The sequence below is a fragment of the Salvelinus fontinalis genome, chromosome 18 (genome assembly GCF_029448725.1).
Source record: "Salvelinus fontinalis isolate EN_2023a chromosome 18, ASM2944872v1, whole genome shotgun sequence".
NCBI lineage: Eukaryota > Metazoa > Chordata > Actinopteri > Salmoniformes > Salmonidae > Salvelinus > Salvelinus fontinalis.
In genome coordinates this window covers 9,730,003-9,749,692 of record NC_074682.1, presented here as the reverse complement: position 1 = coordinate 9,749,692, position 19,690 = coordinate 9,730,003, and the positions used below count along the sequence as shown (strand labels likewise).

General features: G+C 41.7%; 2 protein-coding genes across 2 annotated transcripts; both read left to right on the top strand.

Moving 5' to 3' along the window:
• The first annotated feature begins 511 nt into the window (after positions 1–511).
• LOC129814926 (protein shisa-4-like) lies at positions 512–11,178 on the top strand. The gene is made up of 5 exons (XM_055868086.1): positions 512–782; positions 2,781–2,958; positions 7,835–7,971; positions 8,265–8,468; positions 8,638–11,178. The coding sequence occupies exons 1-5, from the start codon at positions 707–709 to the stop codon at positions 8,685–8,687; spliced, it is 645 nt and encodes a 214-aa protein (XP_055724061.1). The 5' UTR covers positions 512–706; the 3' UTR covers positions 8,688–11,178.
• Positions 11,179–11,846: 668 nt separating this feature from the next.
• LOC129814925 (leiomodin-1-like) lies at positions 11,847–19,221 on the top strand. The gene is made up of 3 exons (XM_055868083.1): positions 11,847–12,441; positions 13,907–15,835; positions 17,571–19,221. Exons 1-3 carry the CDS (start codon positions 12,181–12,183, stop codon positions 17,595–17,597), a joined length of 2,217 nt encoding a protein of 738 aa, XP_055724058.1. The 5' UTR covers positions 11,847–12,180; the 3' UTR covers positions 17,598–19,221.
• Positions 19,222–19,690: the final 469 nt, after the last annotated feature.

Below are 19,690 nucleotides of genomic sequence, written 5' to 3'. Positions count from 1 at the left end.
TTGGCTGTCTCTCAGTAAATGCCTCTTCTGAAATGTGATTTACAATGAATGCAAAGCTGGTTTACACAAAAATTATAAATATAATTTGTATCAGTTCTTAGTTGACTCTGTTTGTAAATGGGGGCTTTTGTGAAAGAGAATGACAAATGCAGGACAGTTATTACTATTTTTGTGATTGCATTTATTAATCACTTGCATCAATAATAGAAAAATGCAACACCTGAATGAATTGGAAGAACACAATTTTGGTACTGGAAATACTGATTATGTTCTGTAAACTACTGGCCTAGGATAACTTACTTTTAGGTGGTATGCTGTATTCAAATTAGTAATAGTCAGCTCAGCTGTCACTGAAGCCAATTAGAGGGTTCTCATCCTGTGTGCTGTAGACAGGATGCTATGCTATCTTCTAAAAATGCCAGTTGGAATAATGTGCAGTGTATTATTTCCACCAGGATGCCGGGGAGGCGCTAAGGAATCTCATTGGTCTCATCTGACCCCTGGGTGAACAGCGTCACAGGCGATGTGTCATTCTACGCAGATCTTGTTGATCACTAACCTCATTCCCTCCCGTCTGTCATGTAATTCCACAACTAGAGCATGATTATAGAGATATTATTATTTTCAGCGGCGTATGGAGCAAAATAGCTGTTAAAGCTGCCAGTGGTTTTGTGCAAAAATCGACTTTTTCGTCATTTTGGACAGTATGTTCACAGTAGGCAAAATGTCCCTTATCGCTATGGCTCTGCCAGTGATGACCGTTCTCCTCTCCTCCTGGCAGGGTAAGTCTTGACGATGGTGCTTGGTTTTTCGAACAGGCCGCGGCACTACGCTACATTTCTGGATACAATTTACACGTGTTGCAAGAATGTATCCATAAATTGTAGCGGTAGACGAATCCACTAGAGACAAGGCTAATGTATCCAGATAATGCCTCAACGTTCTAAAGGGTTTCCAGACATGATGGAATTTTTTCGGCCGTGTCACCTATATGTGTTATAGACCTTTATGTATGTTGTGTGTTTTATTTATTCAAGAATTTCCATGGTTGTCTCAAATGAAATGCGAAACGCACGATAGGCAAATAGTCTCACGCCTACATAGACAACAGTTATTCTGGCCTATATTTCGTAATTTTATCTCGAATAGATCTACCGTTCATTAAGTATGCGTAATGTTTATTAATCACAAAATAGTCTAACCCGTATTAGAACCCAGTGGTGTCAAAGCAATAAATTATTGGCAGAAGTGATTAGGGGAACATCACATTTTAATTTGATTAGATACACGAAATCAAATGACCAATCCATAGACTGTTATATTATTCATTTAATTATATTTACAGTATATTGCACTAAATGGGGACTGACCTAATTTAAATGAACATACTTTCATATGACATGGGCTCAGATTCCTTTGTAGTTGGTTCTAGTGATGGGCATTCCGAGTATTTTCGGTGAGTCGGCCTATTTGGCTCGCTTCACGTAAAAGAGCCGTCTCATTTGACTCCCGAATGACTTTTCGTTCAAAATCGATCTAGGACCAAAGAAAAATTGCAGATCTCTAAAGTAAAGCCCAAAAAGTAGGCTACCATTATGTCAGATAGTGAAATGCGCGTTCACGTATTTTTTGGGGTCCGGAGAAATGATTAGATCACCTGCATAATTTATTTTTTATTTTTAAGGAACTGCAAAAATGAGCGTGGACCAGAATGGTTCGCTCTCCTCACTATTTACTGTTTATGTAGTGAGGATTCACCCTCTTTAGATAATTGTAAGTTATCTGCAAGTAATCGTTGTTTTGAGCTCAAAGCAGTAGCAACTGTATAAAATGAGGGAGCCAAATGAACGGCTCTTTCACTGATGCTATTCGGTTCCCGACGTTCAAAAAAGAGCTGTTAGTTCGCGAACCAACACATCCCTAGTTGATTCATCTGTAGTCCCTTAGACCAGAAGGAAATTACATTAATGAAGCAGAAACTTCCTAGTATGGGGTGGGAGGTAGTGGGGCACCTATGCAAGTGGCATAATTACCTATAACCCTTTTATTTATTTTTATTTCACCTTTATTTAACCAGGTAGGCCAGTTGGGAACCAGTTCTCATTTACAACTGTGACCTGATTGATTACACTTGAGGCTACTCAGTGGACTTAATATATTTAGTGAGACACCAAACAGCCCATTGGATTCATCTCAACACATAATTACTCTGTAATTACACTTGGAGGTTGAAGAATGTCACAGTAAAAATGTTCAGTGGTTATATGCATTAGGCTGTCCTGTAGGGCCTGATGCTATATGTCCGTCAGGTGCATTCAACTCTGACCCTACGAGATCCCGAGTCTGTTCTACCTGATAATTAATTGCACACACCTGGTGTACCAGGTCTAAATCAGTCCCTGATTTGAAGGGAACAAATAAAAACTGAAGAACTGGCTTCAAGGTCCAGAGTTGAGTTTGAGGGTAGAACAGAAACCGAGCAGGCTCGGGATCTCGTAGGGTCAGAGTTGAATGCACCTGACGGACATATAGCATCAGGCCCTACAGGACAGCCTAATGCATATAACCACTGAAAATTTTTACTGTCATTCTTCAACCTCCAAGTGTAATTACAGAGTAATTATGTGTTGAGATGTAGCCAATGGGCTGTTTGGTGTCTCACTAAATATATTAAGTCCACTGAGTAGCCTCAAGTGTAATCAGCTTTCTTTTGCCTCTGTAAGTCCACCCTTCTGAATCTGGCTCTGGCTCTGTCTGTTTATGCTTGTCTGTATCTGCAGTGGGTGCCACCGATGACTGCTTGTGGTACGTGGATAAGAATGGCACGTGGCACAACGGTATCCCCTGTCCCCTGATGACCTTCTGTTGTGGGAATTGCCACAAGCGCTACTGTTGCCTGGACGGCCTCAAAAGGATCACTGAGAGGGAGCAGAAGCGCTGCGTGCTCTTCCAGTTCAGGTGTGTGTGTTTGTGTGACTGGCTCACTAAACGTCAGAGTACACATTAGTCATATTTTGCTAATTGATTGCATTGCTACCCTCAGCACTATATTTCTCTCTGAGAAACCGCCCAGAAGCGGCCGTCTTCCGGGGGGCCGGAACTGATTGAATCGGCCCGGAATCGTGTGTCGGACTCGGCCCGGAATCAAAATGAATGACTGCCCAGAATCGGCCCACGTACATCGTTTCCGTCTACCTGAATTCAGCAGATTTTGCCAATATTTTACCAGAATCCCCCCAGAAGTGGCCAGATGCTAATTTAAATTAATGTATGCAAAATTACCCGATTTTAGTCATTTTAAATATTACTACTATACATTTTATACATACAAATAAACCCATCCACACAAAAAAACAGTTTGTGCCAGAGGGAACACCATACACCTGGTGACCGTGTCAGCGTGCATGCATCTAGCTCACCACAGGAGTCTCTACAGCGTGATTGGACAAGGACATCCCGGCTGGCCAAACCCTCCACTAACTCGGACGACGCTGAGCCAATTGTGCGTCGCCTCATGGGTCTCCCGGGCGCAGCCGGCACGGATCTCAAACGAGCATCTGTAGAAACGCTGTTTGTACTGCGATGCAGTGTCTTAGACCGCTGCGCCACTCGGGGGGTACTGCTTCTTGACACAATGCCAGCTTAACCTGGAAGCCAGACACACCAATGTGTCGGAGGTAACACCGTACACCTGGCGACCGTGTCAGCATGCATGCGCCCAGCCCACCACAGGAGTCGCTAGAGCGCGATGGGACAAGGACATCCCTGCCGGCCAAACCTAACCCGGATGACGCTGGGCCAGTTGTGGGCCGCCCCATGGGTCTCCCGGTCGCAGCCGGCTGCGACAGAGCCTGGACTCGAACCAGGATCTCTAGTGGCACAGCTAGCAACTGTGATGCAGTGCCTTAGACCACTGCGCCACTCGGGAGGCCCTTAACTTGTCTTTGACTCATTGTTTTTGCTTTCCGTTTGTCCTACTGAGCATGACCCAGTTTGAAAACACCTTTAAGGTGAAGCAGAAGAATCCTCGGCACCTCCAACTACACTGAACATAAATATAAACGCAACATGCAACAATTTCTACGATTTTACTGAGTTACAGTTCATATCAGGAAATCAATCAATTGAAAAAATTAAATAGGCCCTATTCCATGGATTTCGCATGACTGGGAATACAGATATGCATCTGTTGATCACAGATACAGATAGACAAGGGCATGGATCAGAAAACCAGTCAGTATCTGGTGTGACCACTATTTGCCTCATGCGGTGCGACACATCTCCTTCGCATAGAGTTGATCAGGCTGTTGGTTGTGGCTTGTGGAATGTTGTCCCACTCCACTTCAATGGCTGTACAAAGTTGCTGGATATTGGAGGGAAATGGAACACGCTGTCGTACATGTCTATCCAGAGCATCCCAAACATGCTCAATGGATAACATGTGTAGTGAGTATGCAGGCCATACAATAACTAGCTTCCAGGAATTGTGTACAGATCCTTGTGAAATGAGGCTGTGCATTATCATGCTGAAGCATGAGGTGGTGGATGAATGGCATAACAAGGGGCATCAGGATCTTGTCAAGGTATTCAAATTGCCATTGAAAAATGCAATTGTGTTCATTGTCCGTAGCTTATGCTTGCCCATACCATAACCCCACCGCCACAATGGGGCACTCTCTTTACAACGATGACATCAGCAAACCGCTCGCCCACACGATGCCATACACGTGGTGTGCGGTTGTGAGGCCGGTTGGACGTACTGCCAAATTCAGTAAAACAATGTCGGAGGCGGCTTATGGTAGAGCAATTAACATCCAATTGGTCGGCATTCCCTCAGAGCTGCACATTTTAGAGTGGCCTTTTAGTGTCCCCAGCACAAGGTGCAGCTGTGTAATGATCATGCTGTTTTAATCAGCTTCTTTACATGCCATACCTGTCAGGTGGATATATTATCTTGGCAAAGGAGAAATGCTCACTAACAGGGATGTAAACAAATTTGTGTGCACAATTTGAGAGAAGTAAGCTTTTTGTGCGTATGGAACATTTCTGGGATATTTTATTTTAGCTCATGAAGCATAGGACCAACATTTTACATGTTGCATTTATATTTTTGTTCAGTGTATGTTACGGGAGGTCAGGGATCTGGCAGTGTGATGCCAGAACAACAACTTCTCCCTCAACATCATCAAGACAAAGGAACTGATCATGGACTACAGGAAAGGGAGGGCCGAGCATTCCCCCATTCACATCGGCAGGGCTGTAGTGCAGCGGATCGAGAGCTTGAAGTTCCTCGGTGTCCACATCACTAAGGATCTACCATGGTCCAAACACACCAACACAGTCGTGAAGAGGGCATGACAACGCCTCTTCCCCCTCAGCATGTTAAAACGATTTGGCATGGGCCCTCAGATCCTCAAATTATACAGCTGCACATTTGAGAGCATCTTGACTGGCTGCATCAACGCTTGGCATGGACTCAGCTTGGCATCCGACCGCAAGGCGCTACAGAGGGTGCACCAAGTCTGAACCAAGAGAACCCTGTACACCCTCCCCTCCCCCCAGCGATGAGACTAAATAGTTAGTCTGGATAGCAATTTGGTTAACTATTTTACTATTTGCATTGACCCTTTTTGCACTAACTTTTTTGACTCATCACATATGCTGCTGCTACTGTTAATGATCAATCCTGTTACCTAGTCACTCTATTCGTAGTTATATGTACAGTTGAAGTCGGAAGTTTACATACACTAAGGATGGAGTCATTAAAACTCGTTTTTCAACCACTCCACAAATTTCTTGTTAACAAACTATAATTTTGGCAAGTCGGTTAGGACATCTACTTTGTGCATGACACAAGTAATTCTTCCAACAATTGTTTAGAGACAGATTATTTCACTTATAATTCACTGTATCAAAATTCCAGTGGGCCAGAAGTTTACATACACTAAGTTGACTGTGCCTTTAAACAGATTGGAAAATTCCAGAAAACGATGACATGGCTTTAGAAGCTACTGATAGGCTAATTGACATCATTTGAGTCAATTGTAGGTGTACATGTGGATGTATTTCAAGGCCTACCTTCAAACGCAGTGCCTCCTGGCTTGACATCATGGGAAAATCTAAAGAAATCAGCCAAGACCTCAGAAAAACAATGTAGACCTCCACAAGGGAGCAGTTTCAAACGCCTGAAGGTACAACGTTCATCTGTACAAACAATAGTACGCAAGTATAAACACCATGGGACCGCGCAGCCCTCATATCGCTCAGGAAGCTGACGCGTTCTGTCTCCTAGAAATTAACGTACTTTGGTGTGGAAAGTGCAAATCAATCCCAGAACAACAGCAAAGGACCTTGTGAAGATGCTGGAGGAAACTGGTACAAAAGTATCTATATCCACAGTAAAAACTGACTACGGTTTGCAACTGCATATGGGGACAAAGATCATACTTTTTGGAGAAATGTCCTCTGGTCTGACGAAACAAAAATATAATTGTTTGGCCATAATGATCATTGTTATGTTTGGAGGAAATAGGGGGAAGCTTGCAAGCCGAATAACACCATCCCAACCGTGAAGCACGTGGGTGGCAGCATCATGTTGTGTGGGTGCTTTGCTGCAGGAGGGACTGGTGCACTTCACAAAATAGATGGCATCATGAAGAAGGAAGATTATGTGAATATATTGAAGCAACATCTCAAGACATCAGTCAGGAAGTTAAAGCCTGGTTGCAATTGGGTCTTCCAAATGGACAATGACCCCAAGCATACTTCAAAAGTTGTGGCAAAATGGCTGAAGGACAACAATGTCAAGGTATTGAAGTGGCCATCACAAAGCCCTGACCTCAATCCTATATAACATGTGTGGGCAGAACTGAAAAAGTGTGTGCAAGCAAGGAGGCCTACAAACCTGACTCCGTTACACCAGCTCTGTCAGGAGGAATGGGCCAAAATTCACCCTACTTATTGTGTGAAGCTTGTGGGAGGCTACCCGAAACGTTTGACCCAAGTTAAACAATTTAAAGGCAATGCTACTAAATAGTAATTGAGGGTATGTAAACTTCTGACCCACTGGGAATGTGATGAAAGAAATAAAAGCTGAAATAAATCATTCTCTACTTTTATTCTGACATTTCACATTCTTAAAATAAACTGGTGATCCTGACTGACCTAAGACAGGGAATTTTTACTAGGATTAAATGTCAGGAATTGTGAAAAGCTGAGTTTAAATGTATTTGGCTAAGGTGTATGTAAACTTCCGACTTCAACTGTACATATCTACCTCAATTACATCATACCCCTGCACATCGACTCGATACTGGTACCCCGTACCAAGTTATCGTTACTCATTGTGTTTTATTAATTGTTTTATTACCTGTTATTACTTTTCTATTATTTCTCTATTTTCTTTCTCCATTGTTGGAACGGGCCCTTAAGTAAGCATTTCACTGTTAGCCTACACCTGTTGTTTACGAATCATGTGACAAATACAATTCATAACGCTTCTCATCTTAAGAGTGCTGATCTAGGATCAGTCACCTCTGACCACATGTCATCGTATTCATTAATTTCTAAAAGGTCAAACTGATACTAGAACAGCACCCCTATACTATGAGACGCTTTGTGAATAGCTGAGCTGAGGCAGAGATGGGACTGGACAGCTGTTTCTGAACCCTGGAACTGTGGGCTCGCAGGGTAACTCTGTGGATGAAACAGTTGGTAATTGCTATATTGATACTTTTGCACTTAATGTTAGAGTGAAGTAGATCATGTGTTGATATTACTCTGTGGAAGCTTTTAGATAGAGTCTGAGGTGTCTTCCTCTCCCGTCCTCTCCTAGCCCTACCACCATCGCTGGTATTGCTTCGTCCATCTTGCTCTTCGTGGCTATCATTGCTACCATGGTGTGCTGCTTCATGTGTTCCTGCTGTTACCTTTACCAGCAACGACAGCAGCGTGGCAGGACTCCCTATGACGGTACCATGATGGATTTTTGTTAACAGAATGTGTTAACATGATAGATGATGTGCGTATATAATGTGGTGTTTTTTGGCAAAAGTGTCATTTGGAATTGCAGTTGGGAAGGGTTTTAAGTCTGCCTGCTTTTGAATGTAATAATGTCAGGCGTAGTTATAATGTGAAAAGAATTTGGGACTTTTTACAACGGCGAAAATGGAGGTGGCGATTCATTGAATTAGTGCGATCATCACAGTGTACTGTATTTCCGTATTGACTCAATGATAAGGAAGCTCTGTATGCTTCAACCTCAGCCCAGCACATCCCAATGGCCAGCTACCCTGTGGAGCCCATGTATGACGCTTACGGCAAGCCGCTGGTGATGGGACATCCTGATTATCAGCACCCTGGTTACCCAATGGCACCTCAGTATTCTGGCATGCCCCAGCCATACCCCATGATGCAACCCGGGCCGTTCCCCCCGTACCCCATGGCAGACCCTGTCTACCCTCAGGGAGGTAAGAGGACAACCTGAACCACCTTTATTATCACCACTGAGTGATGTGATTTGTAGACTAATGTAATATCAATGTCTGAAGAGTAAACAAAATCATGTAGCTCATTTTTAGAAAAAGACAGATATTGTAATCCAAGTTATAGTTAAGCTTTTACTGTTGTGTGTTTCAGCACCCCCTCCTTACTCCCCGCCACAGTACACTCCCCACCCCGGTCACTGATGGGATGAAAGCAAGTACTGTACATGGAGAGGAGAAACAAAGTAGGGACTGCGTCAAGAAGAGAAGGCGACCACAAGAAGGCAACCAAGGGTCTCCTAGCGGTTGCCCAGTGAAAGATAACCAGAGGCACTTTATTGTCCTTTATTTTCTACATCCTTTAAAGGAACAGAGCATATGCTGAGTTGGGTTCTCCTGTCTGTCCTGACACTGAACTTGATTCCCACTGACAGTCTAATGTGGAAAATGTCACACCATTCCGAGTGAGGTAACCAACCTGCATCCTTCATCCATGCACTTACTCTGACATCTATATCCCTCGCAATTAGTGTAACCCAAAACCACATTCTTCAAGGTCACATGCTTTGTTTGACATTAATTCTCTGCTTAAGACATTTGACTTGAGGAATGGTGAACATCTGTTTTCACATGTTTGCTTGGCTTTAATCCGGTAGTGGACAGAGCGAGGGTCATACCTGCAGATAACAGGGTGTGTGTGAGAGCTGGTTGACTCTTATCTGTTGTATAAAAGTCAGAATGCTCAGAAGAGTTGACGGCTCCTCTCGCTCTGTCGGACCCCTTTAGTCAGCTCTCCATGGGGATTTATTTGTTATCTCATGCTCAGCTTGTCTTCTGTAATCGATTAACATTTACTTTATGTATATTAGAATGTCAGTTAGACAGTACATGTTCTGCTACATCCCAATGTTTCATGGTACTCAGTTGTCAGAAATGCGTTGATTTATTAGTGGAATCTGGGTAAATGTTAATTTTCAGTAATATATCCAGCCAATATTTAACTTAAATAACAAATCTGAGCCTTGTGTCATCGTGAATTCAAGAAACTATTTCAAGACATATTTTGTAAACAATATTTTAACATGTCTTATTATTGTTGTAACAGACACACCTTTTTAGAAATGTTTGACCATGAAATGCTTCGAGCATTTCCTTACATTGTTTTATTTATGGCAGGATCTTTTTCTCTGAGCCATTGTTGTGCACCTTGTAGGATGTTTGAACTGTACAGTAGAGCCTGACGTGTTGAGCATGTTGTACAGTTTACTATGAGTGACCACTGAAAGGCTCGTCCCAGGTCAAATGTGTTGGATAAGGTGACATTCTATTTTACCCACCCTGAGATTCTTAATAGATTTTTTCTATTGAATAATATTGAGAATTTTAGCATATTTGTTCAGAGAGGAATGATGAAGCAATCATGCAATAGATATACAGATTCTTCTTGGCCAGCCAGTGTTTAAAAGTGTCAATGTAAAACAGTGACATACTCTTATTTATAAACCCTATTGATATTTTATTATTTGATTTGGATTACTGTAATATTTATTGTCAACATGTAAAGTGTATGTACGGTGGTGAGAGAGCGTTTGAACTGTTTAGAATTTCTGCCTACAGTTGACCTAGAATGTGATCAGAACTTCACCTAAGTCCTACTAATAGATCAAGTTGACCCCGATTTTAAACAAATTACACAAAAACAGTTGTACCCTTTCATTTCTTTATTGAAAAAATTGATCCAACATTACATTTCTTTGTTGGAAAAAGTACGTGAACCTCTAGATGAATCATCTTAATTAAGTGTATTAAAGTAGTCTAAAGTTGAGTGTTTGGTCCCATATTCCTAGCATGCAATGACTACATCAAGTTTGTGACTTTATAAACTCCTGGGATGCATTTGCAGTTTGTTTTGAAAGTGTTTGGGGTTTCGTTTTGCCCAACAGAAACGGAATGGCTTGCCGTTTTGGAATCACTTTTATTTGAGGTAAGAATAGAGCATGTTTTTGAACATTTCCACATTCATGTGGATGCTACCATGATGATGGATAATCATGAATAGATCATGAGTGATGTTAAGTGAGAAGGTTACAAACATCTTATCTACTCAATTAAAAATACAATTACTCCAGTCATTATTCCCCATTCGGTTACTATTGGGAAGAACATCATCCAAAACCCGACAAAAACAAACTGCAAATGCATCCAGAGTTTTTGTAGAGTCACAAGCTTGATGTAGTCATTACATGCTAGGAATCTGGGACCAAATACTATACTTTTGACTACTTTAATACAATAAATACAGATGATTAATCTCGAGGTTCACATACGTTTTCGAACAAAGAAATTGAATGTTGGATCAATTGTCTCAAGAAATGTAAAAGTACAATTGTTTTTGTATTAGTTTAAACATGTTCACATCTATTATGACATTTTAGGTAAACATGTATGCAGAAATACAGAAAATCCTAAAGGGTTCACAAGCACATAATTGAAAAAACGTTCTAAATTTTGAATGCAATTATTTTTGGGTGTACATTTTACCAGAGCGTAATTCACATCTGTTACTAGTTTGAACAGTTCCCAGCTCTTACTTGTTGGTTGTCTGTTGTTTAATGGATGGTAAGACATTGTAATACAATAAGTGCTATGTTTTTTTTCTTTCGAATAACATAAATTATAACTTTGAAATGTAAAATGCAGCAGACTACTGTCGTGTATTGCATGGTACGCTTTCAAATAGTTAACAGTCAAACAACCCTTTTGATTTGTCGCCTTGGAATCAATGATATCATTACCGTGAGTGTGTGAAACTTTAGTTTATTAGGAGACGTTTTGGTGATGACGCCCTCTTAGAGGTGGATTCTGAATCTAGTTGGAAGGCAGAAAAGTAAGTATTGGCTTTCAATCATTCAATCACCCAGTCAATTTATAATTGAATGAATCAAATTGCGGAGGCTATGATAGTAATGCAATTTTACTACAGCATTTTGACCACTAGATGTCCTTAAAATTGATACTTTGCAGCCAAGTGAAAAATCTGTTCTACATTCAAAAATATAATTGTAAACTATGTCCTATGAACACAAAGTTGCAACAATTTTCTCACATATTCTGTAGTCCTTAGCTTGTTATTAGTTATTAGCTCATTCAACTATGTCATAAAACACCTCAAAAGAATAGACACATCTTCAAAGACTACAAATTCAACTTTCATTGTTTTTTGATTTTTTTCATTGTCTGTGTTCATTGAACACCAAACCCTCTTGAACTAATGCTGTAATCATGAAAGAGGAAGTAGTACTGTGTTATACCATGCTTTGGCATTTCTGGTAAACTCAGCCCTTCCCATTGCCTTTAAAGGACTATGTACCCTGCACTAAATATGGACATGCAGTTTCAAAGGATTTCAAAGAATGTCCCAGCCTTTCAGACCAACTTTCATGATAGACTAACACACTCCATACTGGTACCCCGACTGCAAGCCCAGTCTCAAGTCCTCCCTCTTAGCACCAGGATTGAGGCCTCTGGTGGCTTCTCAGTGAGAGGGACACCACCTTTGGCCCATGGGGAGATTCTGCCGGCTCCTACACTAGGAAAGCACACTTTTCTAAAGGAGATACCATACAACTTTGTAGGCTACAAACCGTTTTCATCTGTTCTGCTGTGAAGGTGTGTTCTTCTCCAGCCAGAGGCGACCATGTCCAGGAGGAAGGTGAGGGGACTGACGCGGACAGGGCGGCAGGTGAGCGAGGACCCTGACCTGGATGTCCTTTTGTCCAACCTGTCCCCTGAGCAGATTGAGGAGCTGGAGAAGGAGGTATTGGTGGCCCCCAACCTGGATCCCAATGAGGAAAGAGCCATAGAGCAGCCTGCCACTAATACTGTCCGGGACCGGGATGCTAAGCTGGACAGCCGGGAGCGTCCGGGGAAGCTCAGCCAAAAGGAACAGTCTATTGAGGTATGATTGCTAAACATCGAGTCATACAGTGGAACTCCCCCACAGTTAATGTTTATTATGTGTGAGACAGAGTTGGTCTGAAGTCCACCTTGTGAGATGTTTTACTGACACAATCTGCCACCTTAATTGTTTATCCTATGTTTTTCTACCCCGTTTATCCCTTACCTGCCTCTTTTGTTAGGGTATGTTTAACTCAGGGATACTGACAAAAGTGATAGTGGTGGAAGTTAATCACGTCCTCTCAGACAGACATCAGCTCCACCCGTTTCACGTATTTACTCTTATACAGTAATAAGCCTCATTTTGGTCAATAGGACTGGCTGTTGGAAACCAGATAAACAAATTACAATTCAAAAATGTCTAAAAGATAGTTCATTTACGTTAGTGTTCCTTATTAAACAGGTATTTTAATAGTACTTCTGAAATGTATTCCCCTGCCAACTGGATGTCACAAAAGGTTCCAGTAGTTCATAAACTGTGCTCCGCTGCTGTTAGTTCTTATGGCAGGGAAAACACTATTGTATACCTTTCACATTCTTTGCACAAGTCCCCTTTGGTAAACAGAGAAAACGCTTAAAGATACAGTTATCAAAACAATATTGTGCACAGTGTCACCTGATTGTTGTATAGCTTTGTAGTTTATAGGTCAAAGATGAGTTTTAGTTTGTTTTTAGTTGACAGCTTTTTTGACGTAGGGCCCACCAGGTAGGGAGAAACAGAGCCAGGAGATAGCTTTTGGATGTGTATAAAGAAGAGCACTTCAAATGATGGATCCGGGGCCCTGTGGACCTTCTTAATCCCGGCATGATGGAATTCCTTGGTTGATTGCTCCTATGCTGCTCAATGCCTTTTAAGGAAACATCTACCAGAGCCGCAGCCTCGAGCAAACAAAACAGATGGAGCAAGGCTCACAAATCAAACACTTGGAGTAGCTGCTCCGCAAATGTATTTCTGCACCATTAACAGACTCCCCCATGCACACTGTAAACACACGCTATCTAACGTCAAGTTTACATTACACGCTGTGGTCTTATATCATAGCGTGTGTCGGACTGTGCTCTCCGTGCCAACAAGTTACGCTTCGTACACAGACAAGTTGAGTACAAACAAAGACTTGTTTTAATACCTGATATTTCTAGAGAACATGAATGAACTAATGCATGTTTTTGTGTAAATCATTAGAAACCGCAAAGGCAAGGTTAGGTCATCATGGACATCAACTGATTTGTAGCTGGTGGACAGGCCTCTGATTAGTCATGTTGATAGGGCTGTTGGTGGTCATGCAGTGATGACCATAACAGGCAAGGCACATTACGACTGAGAACACGTCATTCTAATTGGATTTGACAGTAGAAAACTATTACTGTTTAGATTCTTGCGTCGATTATTGAAAGTCACGTAAGTGTAGGCTTTTCAGATTCACTTAATGTGGAAATGTCCCTATGTAATGTTTCTTCTCCTGCAGGGGGAACCCAAGAAGGAGAGCCGGAAACAAGAGTACCTGAGGAAGATGGGCCTGAGTCAGGAGGGGAAAGAAGGAAGGGGGATCAGAAGGCAATCAAGTATCACAACAGAACGTGAGAACAAGATGGAGGAGAGAAATAACAAAAGACCAAACAGCACGAAAGAGGACAGAGTCAGCCTGTCCAATAGATATAGGAGAGAGGAGAGCAAAGACAAAGAAGTGAAAGAGACCTCTAGAGAAAGATTCAGGAGAGAGGAGAGCAAAGACGCTGAAGTGAAAGATACAACTAGAGACAGATCCAGGAGAGAGGAAAGTAAAGACAGTGATGTAAGGGATACAACTCGAGAAAAATACAGGAGAGGGGAGAAAAGGGACAGTGATGTTAAAGAAACGGCCAGAGACAGATTCAGGAGACAGGAGAGTAGAGACAGTTTGGAGAAAGAGGACGCCAAAGAAAGAGAGAGAAATGAGGATAACAAGCTTATGGAGAAAAGAGACAAGAGGTTGAGCACCAGTAATAAGACAAAGGAAATGATCTCCAAGTTACAAGAGAAAAATGAAAAAGAGGAGATCAAGGAGAAAGAAAGAAAAGAGGATATGAAAAAAAGAGACGAGAACAAGACAAGGGGACTTGTGTCAAAGTTTGTGGAGAAGCAAAGTCGGGTTGAAGAGAGTAAAACAGACAATACAAAAAACAGAGTGGAAGAGAAGGACAAGCCAGGGAAGGACAAGTCTGACGTGAAACTTGAGAGACAAAAGTTGCCAACAGAGAAGGAGAGCGGAAGTGAGAAGCAAGAGGAGAAGGAAGATCCTAAGGAGAAAGCGAAAGAAGATGGTAAGGAGAAAAAGAAAGATGTGGGGTTAAAACGTAAGGAAAGTATAAAAGAGAAAGATAGGAGGAGTATTAGAGACAAGGAAAGAGAAGAGAAAGGGGAAACAGAGGAGAAAACAGGAAAAGATGCAACCGAAGGACTAAAATCCAGCGAGGGTGAGGAACAACGTGGGAACTGTGTGACGAACAAGAGCACACCTAGCAAGACCAAAGTAGAGGAGGAAGAAGACGAGGACTCCAGCATGTTCAGCGACCTCATAGAGCAAGTTTGCAGCAACGACCCCACCATGACAGAGCTCAATGTGAACAACTCGGAGGTCATCAAGGCTAAAACACTCATCCAGTTTGCAGAGGCCTTGAATAAAAACACACACATTAAGACTTTTGCCCTGGCCAACTGCCGTGCTGATGACCACGTGGCCTACGCCATTGCGGGCACCTTACGCACCAATACGTCTATCACAAGCATCAACCTGGATTCCAACCTTCTCACCCCCAAGGGTATAATGGCCCTGATCCAGGCCTTGCAGAAAAACACTACACTCACCGAACTGCGCTTCCACAACCAGAGACACATCTGCGGAGGCAAGACAGAGATGGAGATGACCAAGATACTGAAAGACAACACCACCCTCCTGAAGCTGGGCTACGGCTTTGAGCTGGCCGGCCCACGCATGACCATGACCAACATCCTGAGCCGCAACATGGACAAGCAGCGACAGCGACGCCTACAGGAGCAGAAGCTGGCCCAGGCCAATGGTGAGAAGAAAGGGATGCTGGAGGTGCCCAAGACTGCTGGGGGATTCCTCAGGGTTTCCCCCAAGGCTTCCCCTAAACCCTCCCCACACCCTTCACCAATGCCCTCCCCGAAGTTGACTCAAAAAAGAGGACCAGGAGGGGGACCTCCTCCACCCCCTCCTCCTGGGGGCCCACCTCCACCTCCACCCCCCATGCTGGACATAGACTCCCTGCGAAACTCCCTGACGCCCGCATCACAGAGGAAGATGGATGATAAGGCCAACAAAACCGGTGGTACGAACTCTAGGGACCAACTGCTGGACTCCATTAGGAATGCCAATATGAAGATACTGAAGAAGGTAAGATGGGGCAAAGATCAATTGCTGATAGACATTGAAAGAGTTAGGGTTGGCAGGGAGGCTCAGTCACAGATTGTAACACATTTATACGTAACTTCAGAAAGTATTCACACACCCCTTGACTTTTTCCACATTTTGTTGTGTTACAGCCTGAATTTAAAATGGATTACATTTAGATTTTGTGGCACTGATCTACACACAATACCCCATAATGCCAAAGTGGAATTTTGTTCGTAGAAATGTTTTAGAAATGAATAAAAAAATATAAAGCTGAAATGTCTTGAGTCAATAAGTGTCCAACCCCTTTGTTATGGCATGCCTAAATACGTTTAAGAGTAAAGATGTGCTTAACAAATTCCATAATAAGTTGCATGGATTCATTCCGTGTTCAATAATAGTGTTTAACATGATTTTTGAATAACTACCCATCTCTGTATCCCACACATATCTGTAAGGTCCCCTCAATCGAGTAGTGATTTTCAAGCACAGATTTAACCACAAAGACTAGGGAGGTTTTTCAATGCCTCACGAAGAAGGGTGCTGATTGGTAGATGTGTAAATAATTCTAAAGCATATGCTGAATATCTCTTTGAGCATGATGAAGTTATTCATTAGGATTTGGATGGTGTATCAATACATCCAGTCACTACAAAGATACAGGCATCCTTCCTAACTCAGTTGCCGGAGAGGAAGATGACTTCTCAGGGATTTCACCATGAGGCTAATGGTGATTTTAAAACAGTTTCAGAGTTTAATGGTTGTGTTATGAGAAAACTGAGGATGGATCAACAACAACATAGTTACTCCACAATACTAACCTAAATAACAGGGTGAAAAGACGGAAGCCTGTACAGAATAAAATTATTCCAAAACATGCATTCTGTTTGCAACAAAGCACTTAGGTAATTCTGCAAAGAATATGGCAAAGAAATTACTTTTTTTTTTCCTGATTACAAAGCGTTATGTTTGGGGCAAATCCAACACAACACATCACTGAGTACGACTCTTAATATTGTCAAGCATGGTGGTGGCTGCATCATGTTATGGGTATGCTTGCCATCGGCAAGGACTCGGGAGTTGTGGGGAAAAATAAACAGAATACAGCTATAAGCACAGGCAAAATCTTAGAGGAAAACCTGGTTCAGTCGGCTTTCCAACAGACACTGGGAGAATCATTCATATTTCAGCAGGACAATAACCTAAAACACAAGGCCAAAGCTACACTGGTGTTGCTTACCAAGACGACATTGAATGTTCTTGAGTGGCCTAGTTACAGTTTTGACTTAAATCTGCTTTGAAAATCTATGGCAAGACTTGACAATGGCTGTCTAGCAATGATCAAAAATCAATTTGACAGAGCTAGAAGAATTTTTAAAAGAATAATGTTCAAATATTGTACAATCCAGGTGTGCAAAGCTCTTAGACACTTACCGAAAAAGACTCACTGGTGTAATCGCCGACAAAGGTGTTTCTACTAACTATTGACTCAGGGGTGTAAATACTTATGTAAATTAGTTCAATTTTCAATTCATCTGCTAAAACATCTAAAAACATGTTTTCCCTTTGTCAGTATGGGATATTGTGTGTAGATGGGTGAGAAAAAAAATCTGTTTAATCCATTTTGAATTCGGTCTGTAACACAACAAAATGTGGAATAAGTCAAGGGGTACGAATACTTTCTGAAGGCACTGTATATGCATACAGTATCCATACACTCTCCCCTCTCTTCCTACAGGTTGCGGTACCAAAGCTGTTGCAGTAATCCCCTGGCATGGAGAGTGAAAGCCAAGGAAGAGGAAGGACATAGATCTCACAGGGGATCGAAACTACAACACATCCCACGCACAGACTGACACCCAGTCTTACCACAGTGCTGTGGGATGGATAAGGCAGGCAAGCAGAGAGTGAAAAATGAGATTTCTATTGGATGTACAGCCTTCACTGTGCCACGAGTTCTCTCCTCAAACTTAACACTGGACCGCAGGGACCCCGTGGAGGGAGAAGAGGGCAGAGTTTTGCAGGAGGATGTGCCTTGAGGTCCTAGTTGTCTGCCTTTGTCTGTGTTGATGCTTTGCCTGTCATTTGCACTAGATTATGAAGCAGTTCATTCGGTATGTTGACAAAAGCATATGATGTGTATGATGTGGGGGCGTGTAAAATTCTATAAAAAAAATATATATACAAAACTACTTTAACATTCATTTAAATATTGGATGGTAATTTGACATTTTATTTATTTGTGGAGGGAATCACTTGGAATTTTGCCCAAACTGCTGATTCTCCATGGCATATTATCAGGGAATTAAAATGGGGTTAGATTTCAGCAATTCACAGGGGGAGAAAGGGTGGTTTGTAATGTGTGTCATTGCCAAATCTCAAGACTGACATCTCAGGCAAAGTTTTACACATAAAAAGCAACCTAGAATCCCAGTCTTCTTAGAAAGACTCAGGAAGGAAGTTAAGTTTTGGGGGGATTTAAGTATGGTCAACCTTTAAGTACTAACAAAGTTATGCAACAACGTTTAGTAATAGCAATGTTATTTATAAATATATGTTCATACATTTTGCTCAAAGTGCAAAAAATAATGATTCTAACATAGAAAAAAATGAGAATGTCAAAAGCAAAGAAAACAAATCACAGAATACTATTTCCAGTGACAACAATGCAAACATATTGCAGGCTAGATGTCTTACTACTAGTCAAGTCTTACTATTAAAGATTTTAAAACAGTTTATTTTATTACCATGGCAGAGCAAAATGAATGTCTCTTTCAGTGTGATGACATTGTACAGAGCTGTTTGCCACTCTAAAAGTGACTATTGACTATTGTATGCATAATGTGGTTTCTGTTTCATTTTGGACTTCATTAAGTTACAGAGCCTATAAAAAAGTACTGGTATGTTTGCAATTAAAAGTGTAATATAATACACTTTATTATAATAACTTCATAATCAAGTACATCTTTAAAAAAAAATAACACGTAGATACAGGATGGAGACATATCTGTCCATTATTTGATGGTAGGCTAATACAGTACAGTAGGTAGCTGATACATTTACTGTATTTTGTTGTGTTGTTTAACCTGTACTGTAATGTTTAACCTGTACATACAATATTTTCCTTTCAGGTGGACATTTCCCCGGTTTTCAATGTAATATATCTTAATAATACAATTTCTACTGCTTGAGAAATATTAAGTTGTCTATGTCAGTCTGTCTATTGATTGGTTGACGGAATCAGAAATAATTTCCAATATCTATATAAGGTATGTTGTCTCAGTAGAGCCCTGTAAGGACATTTTGTGACCAAATGGACAATTCTGTGTGCCACGCCAAGTATAAGATGTCAAATAGATCATAATAAAAGGTTTGTGTGTACACACACAGAGCAATGAAGTGTACCTTAGCAAAGCTAATGATCTAATGCACTGTTGTGTCTGTATTTCAATCTGATTTCCATTTCTGCACACGTCTGGCCGACAACACTAAATGGAATGTGACCTTTAGCGAGAAGAGTGAGTATACACGGTTTCCAACAGATTCACACCTACAAGATCATATCCTTCACACAACCAACAAAAGAGAGTGGACTTAACTGTCTACTTCTAGTAGTGAATATGTGTTATCATGTTTTGACAACATCTGACACTGGGGGTTGAGAGGGATAGCGACAGGCCAGTTTACGTCTCGACTGCCCAGCCTAAACCTCTGCATCCACAAAATGCCTATATTTGGTCATTTCTCAATGAAGACTTGCACAGTGATTCATTCCTTTCTTGTTCCTAATAATGGGAAGTGGGCCAGCGGTCTGTCTGGCTCTCCCCGTGAACACTGGTCTGATGGGGAGAGGGAATG

Excerpts from the sequence above, each read along its gene's own strand:
- LOC129814926 (XM_055868086.1), top strand. The coding sequence starts at position 707 with ATGTTCACAGTAGGCAAAATGTCCCTTATCGCTATGGCTCTGCCAGTG. Across the intron at positions 783-2,780 it reads TCTCCTCTCCTCCTGGCAGG|TGGGTGCCACCGATGACTGC; the intron begins GTAAGTCTTGAC and ends CTGTATCTGCAG. Across the intron at positions 2,959-7,834 it reads TGCGTGCTCTTCCAGTTCAG|CCCTACCACCATCGCTGGTA; the intron begins GTGTGTGTGTTT and ends GTCCTCTCCTAG.
- LOC129814925 (XM_055868083.1), top strand. The coding sequence starts at position 12,181 with ATGTCCAGGAGGAAGGTGAGGGGACTGACGCGGACAGGGCGGCAGGTG. Across the intron at positions 12,442-13,906 it reads AAAAGGAACAGTCTATTGAG|GGGGAACCCAAGAAGGAGAG; the intron begins GTATGATTGCTA and ends CTTCTCCTGCAG. Across the intron at positions 15,836-17,570 it reads ATATGAAGATACTGAAGAAG|GTTGCGGTACCAAAGCTGTT; the intron begins GTAAGATGGGGC and ends CTCTTCCTACAG.